General features: G+C 44.0%; 1 protein-coding gene across 4 annotated transcripts in view; it reads right to left on the reverse strand.

Moving 5' to 3' along the window:
- syne2b (spectrin repeat containing, nuclear envelope 2b) overlaps positions 1–21218 on the reverse strand; it is a 142167-nt gene continuing 120949 nt past the window's right edge. For all 4 annotated transcript variants that reach the window (XM_029730043.1, XM_029730040.1, XM_029730039.1 and 1 more), the window contains 17 exons: positions 13579–13741; positions 12723–12910; positions 12426–12576; positions 11484–11666; positions 10610–10747; positions 10264–10458; positions 9725–10031; positions 9492–9560; positions 8833–8969; positions 8568–8691; positions 8162–8373; positions 7807–8007; positions 2184–2312; positions 1718–1909; positions 1445–1519; positions 1143–1192; positions 1–883 (listed from right to left, as the gene is read on the reverse strand). In XM_029730043.1, coding sequence (XP_029585903.1) covers positions 673–883; positions 1143–1192; positions 1445–1519; positions 1718–1909; positions 2184–2312; positions 7807–8007; positions 8162–8373; positions 8568–8691; positions 8833–8969; positions 9492–9560; positions 9725–10031; positions 10264–10458; positions 10610–10747; positions 11484–11666; positions 12426–12576; positions 12723–12910; positions 13579–13741 — 2725 coding nt within the window. In that variant the 3' untranslated portion in view covers positions 1–672. The remainder of the gene's footprint in view (positions 884–1142; positions 1193–1444; positions 1520–1717; positions 1910–2183; positions 2313–7806; positions 8008–8161; positions 8374–8567; positions 8692–8832; positions 8970–9491; positions 9561–9724; positions 10032–10263; positions 10459–10609; positions 10748–11483; positions 11667–12425; positions 12577–12722; positions 12911–13578; positions 13742–21218) is intronic.

Genomic DNA, 21218 nt, shown 5'->3' on the forward strand with positions numbered 1-21218 from the left:
TAGGTACACTGTAGTGTAAATAAAATATTTATAAACAAACACATTTTCCACAGCACTGACTACAGCAAGGCATGTTTGCCGTTGATTCGCTACCATAATTCAGTGAAAATGACATCACAGTGTACATGATTCTAAATCAAACAGACAAATTTTTTTTTTTTGGGGGTCGATATGTACAAAAATGTGTGATATCCACAATTGGTTGTTCTAAGTAAAATGGTAGAAACAGTAATGATCAATATCCTCAGTACTCTGAGCCTTTGGTAGCAACTGCAGTTTGCCATTATGAGTATACAGTATCTGCAATGATAAAACAAAGCTATCAAAATCATTTTGAAATATTTTTTTGTATGTGGAAAACAACTTGATGGGGATAATAATCAACATCTTCACTACATATAAAAATGTTTACTTCAAAACCAAACCACTGATATGGCTTATTTTCTTATTTTCAGAGCCACATAACTTCATGAGCGCTCAACATATATTAAATATAAATATGTATACATAAATACCTAATTCAATTTTACTTTAGACAACTTTTCTAAAAAAAACATTTGGAGCGGAGAAACAGAATGCTTGGCTCCAGTCTGTGTTTTTCGGGGCCGTTTCCGACAGTGGTGGATGGGGACTTTAAAAGGCGGGGGCATGGGGGTGGGTGTTGTTGCTGTCTCATGTGGGCGGGGGGCCGTTGGTGTAGCGCAGCATGGGGTAGAAGGAACGGGCAAAGTTGTTGGACAGGGCACAGCTGTAGTCCTCTTCAGACAGAGGCACCAGGCAAGCCAACACCAGCAGCAGCAGGAAGAGCAAGTGGAGGGGGAAGGCAGCACGCAGTACCCTGTAGAAGAATGGCCGAGCTGAGGAAGAGTCCCCCTTCTCCTCCCTGGCGATGGAGAGAGAGATAGTGAGAAAGGCATTAGTATGGCTATGGACATTAGAGTCAAACGGATAAAAAAAGTTGTCTGAGGACAGTCACGGACATTGGCATAATCTTTCTCAGTAACATATTTACATCAGTATTCAAGCCCAAGCCCTGTTCTTATCACTCAGGTATTTTGTTCCTACATGTTAAAAAAGCGTTAAATGAAAAGGGTGTAAAAGGTGTGAAAGTTGTGAGATCAGGCGTTTAGATTAGCACGTACTTTCTGCAGCCTGCGTCTTGGACTCCTGCAGCTCTCATTCCAGCTTTCTCCTATGCACATACACATCATACCATGCCGTTCGATCACATTCCAGTCAATGCAGCATAGCATTTCAAATAGATTCATAGTAAACATGCCAAAACCTGCTAAATGTATTTGAATCTATGGTTATTACAGAATGTTCACTGTAAATAGCGTTGAAGGCTTGATTGAAGCCAACAGTGAACAACCCTAGCAGTCAGCCACTATTTGCATATACTCTGCATTAAAGCACCAGTCTACATGCGTGAATGAAGGTGTACCTTCTGCAGCTGGAGTTGAGAGCTGAGCGATCCCGGAGCAACACTATCCATCTCAGAGCTGGTTGGACACGATTCCTGTGACACACACAGACGGTACACAAACAGTCACATCATCAGTCAGAGAGACAGACACACCAAACCTGTTGACACTACCAACAATAATAATAATAATACTCTCAATGACTGCACCACAGCACATAAACCCTATTCACATAAACAAATGAATGATGGGGTCCTGGTATTGCATAGGTAAATAACCCAATGTTGACGTACCAGCCTGCCTTGCAGGATGTGCAGGTCATTGGCCACTTGGCGCAGTAGTAGTCGGAGCTTGTTGCCGATAACGTGGACCTTCTCCTTTGCCTCGACGCTGTCCTCGGCCGTGGCCTCCAGGAGGAGCTGGGAGGAGATCTCCTGAAGGGAGGAGACCTGCTGCTGGCGCCCACGCAACTCTTCCTCCAGGGCCTGCAACATAGCAGGGGGCGCAAGAGAGACCAGGCCTCAGTCAGCACGCTCGTACAGTAGGACAACTACAGTAACTATTACAACTTATAGGTCAGCTCTATCCTATAATCAAGCTTATTCTCTTTCAAATTGCTCTGTGCACATAAAAGTAGGCCAGCTTGTGAACCTTTCTACGCCATGCTAGCAGCTATACTATATATTAGGATATATTGTCCACTATGCTCTGTTATTTGATGCTAAACGTTTCTATGGAAGCTTGTTCTCCCTTCTTCACCATGAGTGTGTCTCTGTGCTCCAGCAGGACAGAGTGCTGTGCAAACCGGTCATGGATGTTGACGGCGTAGTGTGTGCTCTCAGCCCTGGCCAGCCACAGCAACATGGAGTGCAGCGTCTCATGGAACTCCTAAACAAATAGGTCAGAGGTCAATAGGACAAGGTTAGTCTTATCCATTGTTTTTTTTTTTAGGTGTGTCTTAAATGACATCCAATTCCCTACATAGTGTGCTCCGTTTGACCCGAGCCATAGGACGTAGTGCCATGCCCTCAGTGTTTGGTGTGGAATGTTTTTTATTTTATTTATTTATTTATTTATTTTACCTTTATTTAACCAGGTAGGCAAGTTGAGAACAAGTTCTCATTTACAATTGCGACCTGGCCAAGATAAAGCAAAGCAGTTTGACACATAAAAAACACAGAGTTACACATGGAGTAAAACAACATACAATCAATGATGCAGTAGAAAAAAAATAAGACTATATACAATGTGAGCAAATGATGTGAGATAAGGGAGGTAAAGGCAAAAAAGGCAATGGTGGCAAAGTAAATAAAGTATAGCACGTTAAACACTGGAATGGTAGATTTGTAGTTTGAAGAAAGTTTAAAGTTAAAATATAAATAATATGGTGCAAAGGAGCAAAATAAATAAAATAAATAAATACAGTAGGGGAAGAGGTAGTAGTTTGGGCTAAATTATAGATGGGCTATGTACAGGTGCAGTGATCTGGGAGCTGCTCTGATAGCTGGTGCTTAAAGCTAGTGAGGGAGATAAGTGTTTCCAGTTTCAGAGATTTTTGTAGTTCGTTCCAGTCATTGGCAGCAGAGAACTGGAAGGAGAGACGACCAAAGGAGGAGTTGGCTTTAGGGGTGACCAGAGAGATATACCTGCTGGAGCGCGTGCTACAGGTGGGTGCTGCTATGGTGACCAGTGAGCGGAGATAAGGGGGGACTTTACCTAGCAGGGTCTTGTAGATGACCTGGAGCCAATGTGTTTGGCGACGATTATGAAGCGAAGGCCAGCCAACGAGAGCGTACAGGTCGCAGTGGTGGGTAGTATGTGGTGGTGGTCTGGAATGTGAAGTGGTGGTCTGGAATGTGAAGTCACGAGCTTTGACTAGCGGTGTCAAAAGCCCTGGTGTGTCCTAGAAAGCTTATGTAAATTACGATTGCCAGAACGGCCAAATAAAATGCTTTAGACACCCGGTTTTAGCTATAAATGTGTTTATTATGATCAAGTTTGATCCTCACAGTGAATTGTTTTAAAGTTCGCTGCAAATCGAGATATTTAATTTAATAGTGATCAATGATGACTACTACAGTGAGCTCCAAAAGTATTGGGACAGTGACAAATGTTTTGTTGTTTTGGCTCTCTGTACTCCAGCACTTTGGATTTGAAATGATACAACAACTATGAGGTTAAAGTGCAGACTGTCAGCTTTAATTTGAAGGTATTTTCATCTATATCGGGTAAAACGTCTAGAAATTACAGCTCTTTTTTGTACATAGTCATCCCATTTTAGGGGACCAAAACTATTGGGACAAATTCACTTATAGGTGTATTAAAGTAGTCAAAAGTGTAGTATTTGGTCCCATGTTCCTAGCACGCAATGATTACATCAAGCTTGTGACTCTACAAACTTGTTGGATGCATTTGCTGTTTGCTTTGATTGTGTTAATGGTAAATAATGTATCGTGTCATTTTGGAGTCACTTTTATTGTAAATAACAATAGAATATGTTTCTAAACACTTCTACATTAATGTGGATGCTACCATGATTACAGATAGTCCTGAATGAATCATGAATAATTACGAGTGAGAAAGTTGCAGAGGTATAAATATCATACCCCCACAAACAATGATGACATCCCCTGTTGGTGAGAGATTAGCATGTCTTGGGGGTTTGATATTTGTGCATCTGTAACTTTCTCACTCATCAATATTCAGGACTATCCGTAATCATGGTAGCATCCACATTAATGTAGAAGTGTTTAGAAACATATTCTATTCTTATTTACAATAAAAGTGACTCCAACATTGGTCACAAAAGCATCTGAAACACAACCAAAACAAACAGCAAATGTATCCAACAAATGTGTAGTCACAATCTTGATGTAGTCATTGCGTTCTATGAATATGGGACCAAATACTTAACTTTTGATTACTTTTCACTACACCCGCAATAACATCTGCTAAAAATGTGTATATGACCAACAAAATTTGATTTGATAAAAATTTGATTTGATACACAGTACCAGTCAAAAGTTTGGACAAACCTACTCATTCAAGGGTTTTTCTTTATTTTTACTATTTTCTATAATAATAGTGAAGACATCAACAATATGACATAACACATACGTAATCATGTTGTAACCAAAAAAGTGTTAAACAAATCTAAATATATTTTATATTTTTGATTCTTCAGCCACCCTTTGCCTTGATGACAGCTTTGCACACTCTTGGCATTCTCTCAACCAGCTTCATAAGAAATCCTTTTCCAACAGTCTTGAAGGCGGTCCCACAAGAGGGCCGCCATTGTTCCTGTTCCCAAGAAAGCTAAGGTAACGGAGCTAAACGACTATCGCCCCGTAGCACTCACTTCCGTCATCATGAAGTGCTTTGAGAGACTAGTCAAGGATCATATCACCTCCACCCTACCTGACCCCCTAGACCCACTCCAATTTGCTTACCGCCCCAATAGGTCCACAGACGACGCAATCACACTGCCCTGACCCATCTGGACAATAGAAATACCTATCTAAGAATGCTGTTCATCGATTATAGCTCAGCATTTAAATAGTACCCTCCAAACTCGTCATTAAGCTAGAGACCCTGAGTCTCGACCCCACCCTGTGCAACTGGGTCCTGGACTTTCTGACGGGCCGCCCCAGGTGGTGAGGGTAGGTAACAACATCTCCACCCCGCTGATCCTCAACACTGGGTCCCCACAAGGGTGCGTTCTCAGCCCTCTCCTGTACTCCCTGTTCACCCACGACTGCGTGGCCATGCACGCATCCAACTCAATCATCAAGTTTGCAGACGACACTACAGTGGTAGGCTTGATTACCAACAACGATGAGACGGCCTACAGGGAGGAGGTGAGGGCCCTCGGAGTGTGGTGTCAGGAAAATAACCTCACACTCAACAAAACAAAGGAGATGATCGTGGACTTCAAGAAATAGCAGAGGGAGCAGCCCCCTATCCACAGGACAGTAGTGGAGAAGGTGGAAAGTTTTAAGTTCCTCGGCGTACACATCACGGGCAAACTGAAATGGTCCACCCACACAGACAGCGTGGTGAAGAAGGCGCAACAGCTTGTCACCAAAAATACTCACAAACTTTTACAGATGCACAATCGAGAGCATCCTGTCGGGCTGTATCACCGCCTGGTATGGCAACTTTTCTGCCCACAACCGTAAGGCTCTCCAGAGGGTAGTGAGGTCTGCACAACGCATCACCGGGGGCAAACTGCCTGCCCTCCAGGACACCTACACCACCCGATGTCACAGGAAGGTCAAAAAGATCATCAAGGACAACAACCACCCGAGCCACTGCCTGTTCACCCCGCTATCATCCAGAAGGGGAGGTCAGTACAGGTGCATCAAAGCTGGGACCAAGAGAGTGAAAAACAGCTTCTATTTCAAGGCCATCAGACTGTTAAACAGCCATCACTAACATTGAGTGGCTGCTGCCAACATACTGACTCAAATCTCTAGCCAATTAATATTAAACAATTTGAGGAAATAAATGTATCACTAGTCACTTTAAACAATGCCACTTTATAAAATGTTTACATACCCTACATTACTCATCTCATATGTATATACTGTATTCTATACCATCTACTGCATCTTGCCTATGTCGTTCGGCCATTGCTCATCCATATATTTATATGTACATATTCTTATTCATTCCTTTACACTTGTGTGTAAAAGGTAGTTGTTGTGAAATTGTTAGATTACTTGTTAGATATTACTGCATGGTCAGAACTAGAAGCACAAGCATTTCGCTACACTCGCATTAACATCTGCTAACCATGTGTATGTGACCAATAAAATTTGATTTGATTTGACATGTGCTGAGCACTTGTTGGCTGCTTTTCCTTCACTCTGCTGTCCAACTCATCTCAAAAGCCTTGAATTCTAAATAATTCTCTGACACTGTCACCAGAAAAGCATCCCCACACCATCGCACCTCCTCCTCACAGTAAAAATAAAGAAATCCCCTGGAATGAGTAGGTGTGTCCAAACTGTTGCCTGGTACAGTAAGTGAATTTGTCCCAATACTTTTGGCCACCTAAAATGGATTAAAAGTGCTGTAATTTCTAAACGTTCACCCGATATGGATGAAAATAGCGTCAAATTAAACCTGACAGTCATTACATGATTTTCAAATTCAAGGTGCCAGAGCACAGATAACACCCCCCCCCCCCCCCCCTCAAAAAACGGTCACTGTCCCAATACTTTTGGAGCTCACTGTACGTGTCGTCATTTGTCGTTCTGACAGAGATCAACCACAGGCAACGAGGAGGCTCCCGGTTGAATTTCTCAGGCAAGATGAAAACAACTACATCGACCATGATCCTTTGCTAGTTACGGCCACTTTCACCACAATCGGTACCGATTTTTTGGTACTATTCAGCCACAGACAGAAGGAGTAACCCAGACTCGTCACAGGGGCTATAAAGCTGAAGCATTCGTTTAGAACGTTTTCTCACCACCAAATATGGTAGTGAGAGGAAGTCCAGCTGCGAGTAGTGGGAGAGGATAGAACTGGGCCAACATTCTGCCAATTCTCTCATCGATGAAACATCTGATCTCAATATGTTTTTCTGTTCCCAAAACTAGAATATTTTATAAACAAAGTTTATAGACTTGACGCTTTTCCAAAGTAAAAAAAAAAAGCATTGTTTAAAAGGAGTGCAGGGTCAAATTGCATGCTAAAACGTGCTAATATTTTTATTTATTTATTTATTTCACCTTTATTTAACCAGGTAGGCCAGTTGAGAACAAGTTCTCATTCACAACTGCAACCTGGCCAAGATAAAGCAAGGCAGTGCGACACAAACAACAACACAGAGTTACATATGGAATAAACAAACATACAGTCAATAACACAATAGGAAAAAATATATATACACAGTGTGTGCAAATAAGGTAAGATAAGGGTAGGTAAGGCAATAAATAGGCCGTAGTGGCGAAGTAATTACAATTTAGCAATTAAACACTGGCGTGATAGATGTGCAGAAGATGAATGTGCAAGTAGAGATACTGGGGTGCAAAGGAGCAAAAAATAAATAAATAACAATATGGGGATGAGGTAGTTGGGATCTCGCTAGCTTGTGCTTGGCTTTGCCCACCTCCTTGCTTGTTATGCCCACTATGCTTAATTTGCTAGCAGTGTAAACGACACTTTAGTTTTAAATATATTTGATTCAGCCCCATTCAGCAATATGGCGTGCTTCAAATACTTCATGCTCCATTAGGAGTATTCCATAGGAATATGTGGATGACATCAGTACTATCTACTGATTTTCATTTCTATATGTGTAGTGTACTATGAGGAATACGGTATCATTTGAGATTTGACCTCAGAGTGTATTGTATCGAGTTGTTTCCCTCACCTGGCACTGCATGAGTGCGCTCTGCAGTCGTTCTTCCCAGCTCTCCAGCCCGATGCAGGCCTGTGTCCAGCTGTGATTGGCTGTCCTCAGGCCCTCCTGCAGCTCCTGCAGCTCAGTACTGTCCCCACACTGGAAGTCCTGCCCACTCAGGTTGATGGAGATCATCAGAGACTTGTAGCTGTTGAACGTCTTCTGCATCTCCTGGACAGAGAAGAGGAAAATAGTGTTTCTTGTTTGTCCATAAATCAAAGAACGTTTCACATTCATCTCTTTTACTAATGAAATAAAATCCCTAGTTTCTGTCTATTGTTGCCCCACTGGCGTTACAGGAGCTGTATCATACTTAGGCCCTCACCTTGAGTCTCCTGATGTTGCCCTCCATATCTCGGATGCTGGTAGCCGGAGCCAGCCTCTGCAGCCTCTCTAGCTCTGGTAGCACATGGCCCAGCCAGGAAGTTATCTCATTGAGGTCAGAGTTCAGCTTCTGCCACTGCTGCAGGTCCTGTTTGATGCACAGCTCGTCACTGAGGGCCTGGGCCTGTAGCAGCTCCCAGCGCTCGATCACACCTGCATAACAACAAGTCACAATGGTTATAAAGGCCATTGTGGCAGATGTAAAGCCTAGTCCCAGATCTGTTTGTGCTGTCTTTCCAAACTTTGCAACACAAAACAAACAGATCTGGGACCAGGCTAGCAGATATAGATATAGCAGACAGAATATAAATGGCTGTGGATCAGTATGTGTTATCAATGACACCTACCAGTCTGTTTGTCTGCGGTGGTTAACGTGGTGAGGCCTTGGTCCTCCAGCTCCTCGTCATTTAAGATCAATTTGACCCTCTTCACACTGTCGATACTGCCACTGCACTCTGACATCAGCTTGACCTGGCCCACGGACACAGACATGCCAATGTCACTACTATCATCACTATCATCAACTAACAGTTATGTCTTTATCCAATGATGTTACTGTATATACAGTTTAATTTGTGTGTTTTGAAACAGGCAGACAGTATGGTGACTTACATAGCCCTGCTGGTGAAAGGGGGTGCTGGTGATGTGTGTGGGAGAGGAGCCCAGGCCCAAGATGATGTCCCTGGGAACGTGTTTCCTCTCCTGTGGCTCAGGGGAGTGCCAGCTGGGGGGGTCAGTCACCGACTTCACTGGGATGGGGAACAAGAGGAGAAAGCAAGTCAGACTAGGGCAAGATGGTTCTAGGTTCACTGAGCGGTCATGGGCAGTTGGTCTCCCCTATGGCCACTTTGAGATTCACTTATGCTGAAAACACAGATTTTTTTTTTTTACCAAATGTACATGCACACTCGACCAAAGGAGATGCCATGAGAATGCCATGACAACTGACTACACGCATGCAGAACACTCAGTAATCAAATAGTGAATCTACAAATACCATCAATAAATCCAGTGATGTATAATCATGCAGTGGTGTGTATGAAGATATACAGATGCAGGTGGTTATGGTCAAGTCATGGTCAAGGCCTGTGGTGGGACAGTGTTATTAACATCCAATAATGTACAAAACCAATCTGTAGGCCTGTATGTCCAGGGGAAGTGAGATATTGGGATGGGGAGTGGGGGGGGGGGGGGGGGGGGGGGGGTCATGCCTGGCCATCATAACCACACAGCAGTTCAGACACATGCAGGACAGGAGGCAGAGTGCCTACCCGAGACCGCTCTCAATGCTTTGGCAGTTGCCTTAACAAAGGACTCTGAGCTCTCAGTGATTTCTACATCTGCAACAAAAGAAGGGTGTCAATAGGTACCCTTCTCTTAGACCACTATGGATAGAATGGCCCTCTTCCGCATACTCTTCTTCATTCATGCTCATTCACCTGGTAACAAAGACTGAGACAAAGCCAGGTACAGGAGACTAGAGAAGTCTATCAGTGGTCATTACCTGACATGGCACTATAGTAGGTAGCATCCTCCTCATCCTCATGGGATGAAGATCCCCCCACATCCACAGTGTGGTCCCACTCCAGGGGGATAGAGTCCACGCTGACCGGGGTCTCTCGCCCCGAACACTCCAGAGGGGGGGCCAAGAGACGGCACACGGCCTGCCGTCCCAATGACTCGCCCGTCACTCGGGACTCATCCTCCTCCTTTTCCTCTTCGTCTTCCTCCCCCCAGGAACTTCCAGCCAGCTCCGCTGAGTCCTCCAGATCTGTGTCGCGGTCAGACAGGTCCCGCTCCTCCTCCAGAACCTGAGGGAGAAAGAGGTAGGGATACCAACCTTCAGTCATACTGTGTAGATGCATAGCATTTCCAGTTATACTTTCATAACAAGCATCTTGTTTGTAAGTATAATTGTCCAGGAAGGAAATTGATTCATATCCACAGTTTCACAGACTGGAGTTATATGACTATTTGACTGTTAAATGAGGTTAGGTAGAGTGTGTCATAGTGTTGCGGTGAAAGGAGATGCAGCCCACTGACCGGGCGTCTGTTGATGAGGCGGTGGTGGAAGCGGGCCACCCTGCCAAACACCTCCTGGCAGTAGGAGTGCAGCTCCTCCAGCTCATCCTCTATCAGCACGGCGTCCAGAGGAGCACTCTTCTGGATCAGGTTCTCCCCAAACACGATCAGAGCATCGATCTTATTGGTGTTCAGAGTGATCTCTTGCTGGAAGCCCTGAGGGGGGGGGGGGGGGGGGGGCAGAGAGAGAGATCAGCTATCAACCCGCCAGCCAAACATTAAGCATAAACACATCGTATCAATAGTTGAATAGAGGAAAAGGAAAGGAAGATGGATAGACTATAGTGGCCGGTGGGAGTCAACGTACATTGAGCTGCCTCATCTTGTCCTCGATGTCGCTCTCTGAGAAATGCTCGACATTGGTTAGCTGCAGGTCCATCTCAGTGAGCCAGACCAGGATACCCTCCCGTGTGCCCTCAAAGTCTTCCCTCTGAGAGGTAAAGTGCTGCAGGGGACAACCGAATAGAAGATTAACATTCAGACATTTAGTAGCGATTTAGTGGATCACTTAAATTGAGTGATTTGTAAAATCAGCAGTAATCAGCATAGGAAATAACAGTGCATTGTTATTTCAAAATCAGAAATCATCAGCATTGATAGTGAACTAGATTGAAAGCAAGTTCATTCAATCTAATGTGGAATAACGGATTTATTCTTGGCAAAGGAGAAAGTATATTCATAGCATATATGGAAATGTCCTATAGAGAGAGAATTTAGCTGCTCTGTCCAGGCAATGTGGGGAAGGGGCAGAGGGCGACAGAAGTGAAGGTCCCTAATCAGATGCTTCTTTAAAAAAAGATCCTCCATCTGGCTCCAGCCACATGCCACAATGGAAACAGCTGCTTGGCAACGGGACTGTCCTTGCTTTTTCACCATCAGAGAGGTGACCTAAATACAGCAGGCTTAGTACAGATGCTGAGCTAACGCATCACTCAGATCACTACTCACATCTACACTCAGAACCTAAAATAGCACACTGGTGACCTTACACATCAGCACTATAAGATAGAGCGTGTTTTTACATGACTCTTGAATAACCCCAATCTGTTCACATTCCCATTCTGACTTGACCTTATCCACCAGAATTTCAGATGTTGACCTTAGGGTAACTAATTCAGTGAGGAAATATTGATAACTCCTCTCACCCTTAACCCCTATCCCCTGACATCTGACCCTCTCACCTTGAGTCTACGGAGAATGGCGGCCACCCTCTTCTGCAGGCTGTCCCAGCGCTGGTTGCCCTCGTGAACCATGACCTTGAGTTTGCTGGAGGCGTCGGTGCGGTTCTCTCTGGCCAGACGGCGATACTGCTTGTTGACCAGCTCCAGCTGGGTCAGCCTCTCATGGACCTGCCTCTGGAATGCCTGGGGGTGGAATCAGGGGGTAGGGGGGCAGGGAGATAGGTCTGGGTTAAGACTGACATCAAATATATTTTAAGAGTGACATTGGATTGATGTTGATTGGAGAAACATGTGTTCTGCACTCTAGAGTCTAAGAATAGATGAAAAACATGGCAAAGCTTCCCGGTGAATACATGTAATCAACGCAAATATTGATTCCTCTATTCAATATAGTTCAACAATTACATGCATGATTATGTCAATTAAATGTTCAATATCAACCATGGTCAATCTGGAGGCTAAAGAAACGCACACCTGTTTAGGCAAGGTGCTGGCTAGCGGAGTAGAACACTTGAAAAATGAAAGGAGAGCCGCACACTCTAGGAGCTCAGATGGAATAATTTAATAACCAACGTTTCGACAGCTAAGCTGTCTTCATCAGGTTATCATCAGGTTATCACGGAATTTCAGCCATGGAAACATACTGTAAGAGCAAGACAATCATATTTGGTAAATAATAGTGTCATACAGCTATTCTGGTTGCTCTCATGAAAAAGAGAGGGCTTCAGCAGAGCCCAGATTAACCAGCCTAATCTCTGTTAGTAATCCATACAAACACGGAAGGCCGAAGGTTAATTGTCTCTAGTCACCACATGAGAACCTGACTACTCGTAAACAGAATGAATACTCTGACCAAAAGCTTTCTCAAACGTTCAGTGACAGATGTGTCGAGAATATTTTGGTGTGAGGGCTCATAGGTCATCAATGGGTGTTTTTGCTGACCTCAAACTTCTTGAGTTCCTCCTTGGCGCTGGTGTAGAGGACATCCGCCGAGACAGGGTTGGCCGCGGTGCGCTCAGCTGTCCTCAGCCAGTCCTCAAAGCGGGAATAGTCATCCAGGAACTTACACCACAGTCGCCATGTTTCCTCAATCCTAAAAGGAAGTGGTTGTAGAAAGAATTTATAAGCTATATATGAGGGGCTACCTTTTTGACAGTTGTTTATTTGTGTGTGTGTGTGTGTGTGTGTGTGTGTGTGTGTGTGTGTGTGTGTGTGTGTGTGTGTGAGTTCATGCCTCACCTCATCCTCCTCTCCATGGACATGGCACAGATGTTCCTCCAGCGGCGGTCCAAGCTACGGGTGGTCTGTTGGATGGAGTCGTTCTCTGTGTCGCTCCCACAGGCATCAGCATCGTGGAGAAGAACATCACAGAGAGTCAGGACTGACGCTACGCCCTCCGTGTGCTGCTCAATGTCCCGCTGCAAATCCTGCATACAGACACAGGAAGATATAGACAACTGTTTAGATACACCTGAGTAACACCCATTGCTTTTGAAGTAAGTCCTCAACCTCCACAACACATCTCCTGTCAGAACAATAGAATCTTTCAGAAGCTGCGGTTTGTTCTCTGGAATCTGGCGTTAACCTGGCCAAACCTGGAGGCCTGGAGAGCACAGCAATGTAAGTGCCATTTCCAAATGCATCTGAGTGTTCCCTCACTCTCTGTAATGACCAGAATAGCCCTTTCTCAGGAGCCGCAGGAGACTGTTTTTCCCTCTCTATGAAGCACGGCTCCATTACACTGTTCCCAAAGAACATGCGTAGGAAGCGGGAAGCAGGACTATTAAGGCTAAAGTCCATTTCCACCTGCATTCTTAGCTCTCGGAAACCTACAGTAGCTTCATTACAGCACATCTCCCCCCACTGGTGTGATAGCATGTCTCCTAACAGTTCCTGCTCTCTGTAACCCGCTGGGACTCCAATACAGCATACCACATTCAAAAGTATTTCACTCTACATTCCTCCCCTCAGCTTTCTGACCCACAGAGACTATATAAACTAAACATATGCAGTTCATGTTAATTAAACAGCCTGTACTGAATGGTGGTTTGTGGTTAGTGTATGGAGTGTCTGACACCTTGCCCCTGGTACCCACCTGCTGCTCAGCCAGCTTCCTCTGGATCTCATCACTGTGGCAGACGCTGTAGACCACGGGCTTGGCCAGCTCGGCCTCGATCCGTGACAGCCACGTCCGCAGGTTGCTCATGTTCTTATCCAGCTGCTGCACTGTCACCAGAGTCTCCTTTAGCTTCCTCACCCTGGGGAGTCAATCTAATCAGTTAGTCCGTCAATCAATGAATCAATAAATCAATCAACCAATCAAATCAGTGAAATCAGGAAGTTTCTTCATCCTGTTTGTCACCAGTGGCACAATTCTTCACCTATTTACTATCTCTCCCAAGCAATGACATTGAAACCAGATACACTGTAACTGCCTAAATAATGGAAACACTTGAGTAAACAAGGGATACAAAGTATATTGAAAGCAGGTGCTTCCACACAGGTGTGGTTCCTCAGTTAATTAAGCAATTCACATCCCAATCGACCACTTATGGGAGATTCTGTTGCGGTGCCTGAGACAGCATTTTCCACCACCATCAACAAAACACCAAATGATGGATTTCTCATGGAAGAATGGTGTCACATCCCTCCAATAGAGTTTTGACACTTGTAGAATCTAGGCCTACAAAAGGGGGACCGCCAGTTGCCCATCCCTACATTAGAGCATGACCTATATCAGCACGGTCCTCTAAATGACGTCTGCCAAAAATGTAGAGCACTACACTGCGATTCCATTTCCACTCACTGGTCAATGACCTAAATCAGTGCATTCCTCTGCAGGAGGTGACACAGTGCATGAAGAGCATTCCACTGTCATGTGACCCGCCAGTGAGCATTCCACTGGAATCTCCCATAAACAAACCTGTGCATGTCTACTACACAGCTTGACCACTAGCTGGACTCTTCACTATACGGTCCAGAGAGATATCCACTTACTCCCTCAGCTATGAGACACCACCATTGTAATGCAAGGTGCCCGACCGGTGCTTGTAACCTGACTAGCAAACCAGAGATCTGATGCAACACAAGAGAAAAACCAGAAACATGCTGCTATCAGGCTTGCTCATAACTGTTGTCATTCCACCCGCATAGACAGGGTACAGACTCCAATTCTAAACTGATCTGCTGAGAAAGAGCAACAGAGAGAGAGAGAGAAAGAGAGGAAGAAAGACAGACATATAGTGTTATGTGGCTGTTTTTGGCTGAGTAATTGTGTTCATCACTGAGGCATCCCGAGAATACTGCTGCAGGCTGGGGTGGATTAAGGTTCTGTGTACCTGAGGATGATGCCTGGTAGTGGAGGAGAGACTGAAGGAATAGCATGCACCATACTGAGACAGACTGGAGCTACGGACAACTCTGTCTGAACATGAATGGCAAATAAACATACACTGACACCATGCAAAAATACACAATGAGCCAGGCTTGTGTTAGCCATCACGCTGAGTCTGAATGGCAAAAGCTGCGGCTGTGGCTGCTACTTGCATGCACTGACAAAGCACAGCCCATCCCCCCTCATTCTTGCTCTCCATCTCTCCCTCCCTCTCTCTCTCTCACTCTCACACAGACACAACACAACACCCTTTTCCACTCCTCTTTAACACAGCCACCTATTGAGTCCCATGCTTGCTGTGTGTAGGAGCGTGAGGGCTGGGGGATTAGGGAGAGAAAGGTACTTACGGCTGGGCTAGTGAGGAGGCTACTCCACGGCGGTTCACCCGTTAGCAAGCGCTTCCCCCCGCTCTGCCTGCCTCATACTCTCCGCAGTCAGCCTGTCCCCTCCCCCTCCCTCAGCCTCAGCCACGCTGGACCAGACTAGACCAGCGCCTCTCCTCAGCAATATGCACAGACACAGGGAAATGTACTTACATATCACACACACACACACACACACACACACACACACACACACACACACACACACACACACACACACTACTACTACTGTTACTGTTACTACTGTTACTGCTACTACTGTTACTGTTACTACTTTTACTGTCACTGCTACTACTGTTACTACTACTACTGTTACTGTTACTACTACTACTGTTACTGTTACTACTGTTACTGTTACTACTACTACTGTTACTGTTACTACTGTTACTGTTACTACCACTACTACTGTTACTACTGCTACTGTTACTGTTGCTACTGTTACTACTACTACTACTGTTACTGTTACTACTACTACTGTTACTGTTACTACTACTGTTACTGTAACTACTGTTACTGTTACTACTACTACTGTTACTGTTACTACTACTACTACTACTGTTACTACTACTACTGTTACTGTTACTACTACTACTGTTACTGTTACTACTGTTACTGTTACTACTACTACTGTTACTGTTACTACTGTTACTGTTACTACCACTACTACTGTTACTACTGCTACTGTTACTGTTGCTACTGTTACTACTACTACTACTGTTACTGTTACTACTACTACTGTTACTGTTACTACTACTGTTACTGTAACTACTGTTACTGTTACTACTACTACTGTTACTGTTACTACTACTACTACTACTGTTACTACTACTACTGTTACTGTTACTACTACTGTTACTGTTACTACTGTTACTGTTACTACTACTACTACTGTTGCTGTTACTACTACTGTTACTACTACTACTACTACTGTTGCTACTACTACAACTGTTGCTGTTACTACTACTGTTACTACTTCTACTACTACTACTACTGTTACCGTTACTACTACTGTTACTGTTACTACTACTACTACTACTGTTACTACTGTTACTATTTTTGTTTCTGTTACTGTTACTACTACTGTTACTACTACTGTTACTGTTGTTACTACTACTACTACTACGGTTACTGTTACTACTACTACTGTTACTACTACTGTTACTACTGTTAATGCTACTGTTTCTGTTACTACTACTGTTACTGTTACTACTACTACTACTGTTACTGTTACTACTACTACTGTTACTGTTACTACTACTACTGTTATTGTTACCACTACTCCTGTTACTGTTACTACCACTACTACTGTTACTACTGTTACTACTGCTACTGTTACCACTGTTACTACTACTACTACTAATGTTACTACTACCACTACTACTGTTACTGTTACTACTACTGTTACTGTTACTACTGTCACTGTTACTACTACTACTGTTACTGTTACTACTGTCACTGTTACTACTACTACTGTTGCTGTTACTACTACTGTTACTACTGTTACTATTACTACTACTGTTACCGTTACTACTACTGTTACTGTTACTACTACTACTGTTTCTGTTACTACTACTGTTACTACTACTGTTACTGCTGTTACTACTGTTACTACTGTTACTGTTACTGTTACTACTACTACTGTTACTACTGTTACTGTTACTGTTACTACTACTGTTACTGTTACTACTACTGTTACTACTGTTACTGTTACTACTACTGTTACTGTTACTACTACTACTACTATTACTGTTACTACTGTTACTGTTACTGTTTCTGTTACTGTTACTACTACTGTTACTACTACTGTTACTACTACTACTACTGTTACTACTACTGTAACTGTTACTACTACTGTTACTGTTACTACTACTGTTACTTTTCTGTTACTGTTACTACTACTGTTACTGTTACTACTACTGTTACTGTTACTACTACTGTTACTGTTAATGTTAATGTTTTTGTTACCGTTACTATTACTGTTACTGCCACCACACTGACAGGTGGGCATCTTGGGCTGCAGTCGACCGAACTGTCAACAAGGGCAAGACCAGAGACGCAGTGCTGCCTGCCAGGAAACACTGCTTAACTCGCACCTACAGTATATCTGTCATTCACCCAAGCAATTAAAGACACCATACAAAGAACAGCATAAAGCAATACCCAGCAACTCTTGAAATATCTAGTGACACCAATTTACATAGAAAAGGCAGGGTAAGCCCTTCATCTGTCATAAGACAGATGTCTCTGTCACGGAGGAATCCAATACAACATTAAGTCTTACATTCACTTTGTAATAAGATAAGAGACAAATCCCTGTGGCATGTTAAGTATGTTACTGTGTAACTGTGTCTCCCACAAAAGTCTTGAAAAGGTTCACTTTAGTTACCCACTGTCTGAGCATGTTGCATGCTGTCACCTTTATGACAGCTCATGAATCTGTTATGCTAAGAAACTTGCTATGGTTCAATATAATATGATTGCTGAACAGCAATCCAATCTATGACTCAATACCCATTATTATCATCAGACTACTCCCTTCTCCACACACACACACACACACACACACACACACACACACACACAACCCCCCAACCCCCCAACCCCTGACACACACCCTCAGACAGACAACTCTATTTTGCACCCCCTTGTCTGAACTCAACCAATCACCATGGCAACTGAGCTGGCAACCTGATGCCGAAGTTCTTTGAGTTATACTGCATCGCCATGGCTACAGGAACTTCAACCATAAAGGGGAGACGAATGGCCAAAGAAGTGCTTTTTTAACAGCCGTACTCAAATATTGAATAAAACATGCTGAATTCTGTACTTACAGCAAAGAAAAACAGAGATATAACTCAAATCCCTGTTTCTTTAGACTTGGTAAACAAAGGAAGTCGATTTGTGAGCACTGAGCTGACTCCTGGCGTAGAGGGGGTTGTTTCAACAAAACATCTGCCTCACACGCCCCTAGCTCAGACAATAGTGAGTGCGGGGGCCTTGGGGGCCTTGGGTAGGGGAAGCTGGGGCTACGGGCCCTACGGATGACACAATGCCTTGTGTCAGCAGACGGCAGCTGCTGGACAGGGTGACGGAGCACCCAGTTTGTTTTGGGGGACAAAGGCGACCGGTGAGCCTGAGCCAGTGTCAGCGCATCTAATCTTCACCAAGTCAACTTTCACTAATCTTCCATATCACACTGCACTGGGTCCGCCCAGGCACAGGCTGAGGCACGGTCCTCACTCATCACCACTCTGAAATGTCCCCTTTCTGTAATAAGCACTCATCCAAATAGGTGACACATTTCAGGACCCTATGATAGGCCAACATGAACTGCCAACTTCCAAATCAACTCAGTTACAACACTTCCTGTTGTAAGCATGATAAAATGAAGGATGACTCAAATCACCTTTAGAGGTCGATGAGCAACACATAGCAGAGTTAAGACCACTCATTGCTTAATAATGCAATAGATCTACAGTGTAGGCATCATTGAAGACTTTAGGATTAGACTTTGATTGAAATTGTGAAATGCTATACACATGTATGCTATTGCAATGATGGCATGCTCTGGTCTTGGTGAGGGAAGGTTGTGTACCACCTGTACACAGGATTATAGTGCATCATGGGATGACCGGAGATGATGGGAAGTGGAGTTGACAGGACGTCCTGGCTGAACGGGTCGTGAGGAGGCTAATTGAGGGCCCGGGGCTATCCCGTCATCTCCCCTCCCTCTTTATCTCTCTCTCTCTCTTATTACCCTGTATCTCTCTTTCACCTCCCTCTCTCTCACTTACCTACTGATCTAAAACCAATTGTAGCCCTCTAACTTTTCCCCCCAACACACAAAGCCAATTGTAGCCTTAGTGCTCTAGTCTATACGACACACAAAGCCAATTGTAGCCTTCCCCTCTTGTTGTGGTGAAATTAAAGCCTTATTATGGGGAAACTCCTTTGATAAAACTAGAAGGTAATTGAGCATGTTTGTACCAGAAATTAAGAGTTTATGCTCACAGAACAAACTTGATATTTTTCTCTTGAACCTAAGCAGAGTGAGTGGAGCACTCACAAGAATATATCACTGTAACCGTTGGCTGACTGCCATACACACTGCCATGTACATGTCGTGAGAGGAAACTCAGGGCAGAGACATAGCAACAGGCTAAATGGTTTCCACATCGCGTTAAGCAGCTTGTTCAAGTGCAACAGGCAGACATTCCTCACGTTTATCTGCTTACAGGGGGTTACAGCTACAAAACGACCATGGAGACTGAGGCCCAAATCCTGTCCTCATGCGCTCTAAGACGGAATCATTTCATCCCAACTTTTACACCATGTCTCTGGAATAGCGGCAGAATATGTAGGCTAAACTAGGGGTCCACACATTCCTTTGCATAGAGCCACATGGACCAGTACTAAGTGACAGAATGGACTAACTAGCTCATTAACTGGATAAGACATCTATGCAAGGTTGGCTTAAAGGGCAGTGTGTTATTGGGCTGAGCAGACTGCCGTCCATTCTCTGTGTTATTCCAGCCTATATCTACCCGCAATCCTAAAGACCTCAAACTTTAGGCTCCCTGTCATTCATAGAGAGAACCCTCACTCGGTCCCTTGGTCCACATGTCCATAGACAAGTCCAGAATATCACTCATATAGAAACTCTTCCCTCTTGCTGTTGTTGCTATGCAGGCAGACTCCTGTTAGTGAGAGAAAGACAAGGCAGCTGGACACCATGTTAGAGAGAGCCAAGAACAGCCACCATATGGCCCAGCTAAATCCCTCATTCTCATGGAGGATAAGTCATCCCCCTTCCTCCCCTTCGCAGTGACTCTGTATATCTGGCCCCTGTGGCCAGAGTAAAAACATTCCACTTAAGAGCAGGTCAGCTGGCTCTCTCTGACAAGTGGGGCCTCTGAGTTTCCAATTATCCACTTGGGGGTGGGGGGATAGTATAGGCTATAGTAGTGCCTGCCTGTGAACAACAGCAATGACGCCAGAATGTTAGATTGAATAACCTACTTCTCTCTGGAGATCTAATGCCAGTGAACTATATGCTACCCTCAATAATGAATAGCAATTGAATGAATGCTACTAACTAACATGCAATGCAAAAAGCTTGGATGATGAGAATGACTCAAAAGCCTCTAAAAAATATTCTAGCAGAGGCTTGTAAACAGGCCGCAGCAGAGAAGACTGCAGACATCATTATACCGATGATGCCAAGAGAAAACAAGGCCACATCAGTGACCAGAGTTCGAAACACTTCACCTAATGATTGCCATCTCAGAAATAAATCTTGTTAGTGGAAAAAGAAAACACATTAAGGATGACACAGTTTTAACCCTCTGCACACTGCAGACAACACACTGACAAGCCTAGTGTTCATCAGACGCAAGGTGAATCGTTACAAGAAGACACTTGGAATAGCATCATAGTCTCATAATACACCAGTCCTCCCTGATGCATTAGATTAAAACATATTGTTTTCAATCTCATTAGTCCTATGGTATTCTATATATCCGTCTTGATATTCCTCTAAATGGATCATGTGTTTACTGCTTTCCGAGACACGCATGTCCATCAATAATTGCATCATGCTGTATGATGACACATAAGAGGTAAGCCTGTGTAAAGGTATTTCAGCAGTTCTCTTCATTCCACTCTGTGTTGGATTGGGATTAATGTTTCTGGATTAATAACTATATCCCTGTGATGGCTCTCTGAAGCTTTCCCTGTTATAATCTCAAAGCTTGGAACATTGCAGCAGCAGCAGCTGTTCTACCCTGGCCTGTCCTCACCTAACCCTAGTGGTAGAACCAGTTCTGACGGCGTGGGACCACGGTCTTACAATGATGCGTTGCTGTAATACATCCTCTGTCTTGTTTTGAATGACAAAGAGAAATCAGTCCATTTGCAAGAGTGATATACTATGTACTCGATATGCCCTAACCAAGCTAA

This window comes from Salmo trutta, chromosome 33 (genome assembly GCF_901001165.1).
Source record: "Salmo trutta chromosome 33, fSalTru1.1, whole genome shotgun sequence".
NCBI lineage: Eukaryota > Metazoa > Chordata > Actinopteri > Salmoniformes > Salmonidae > Salmo > Salmo trutta.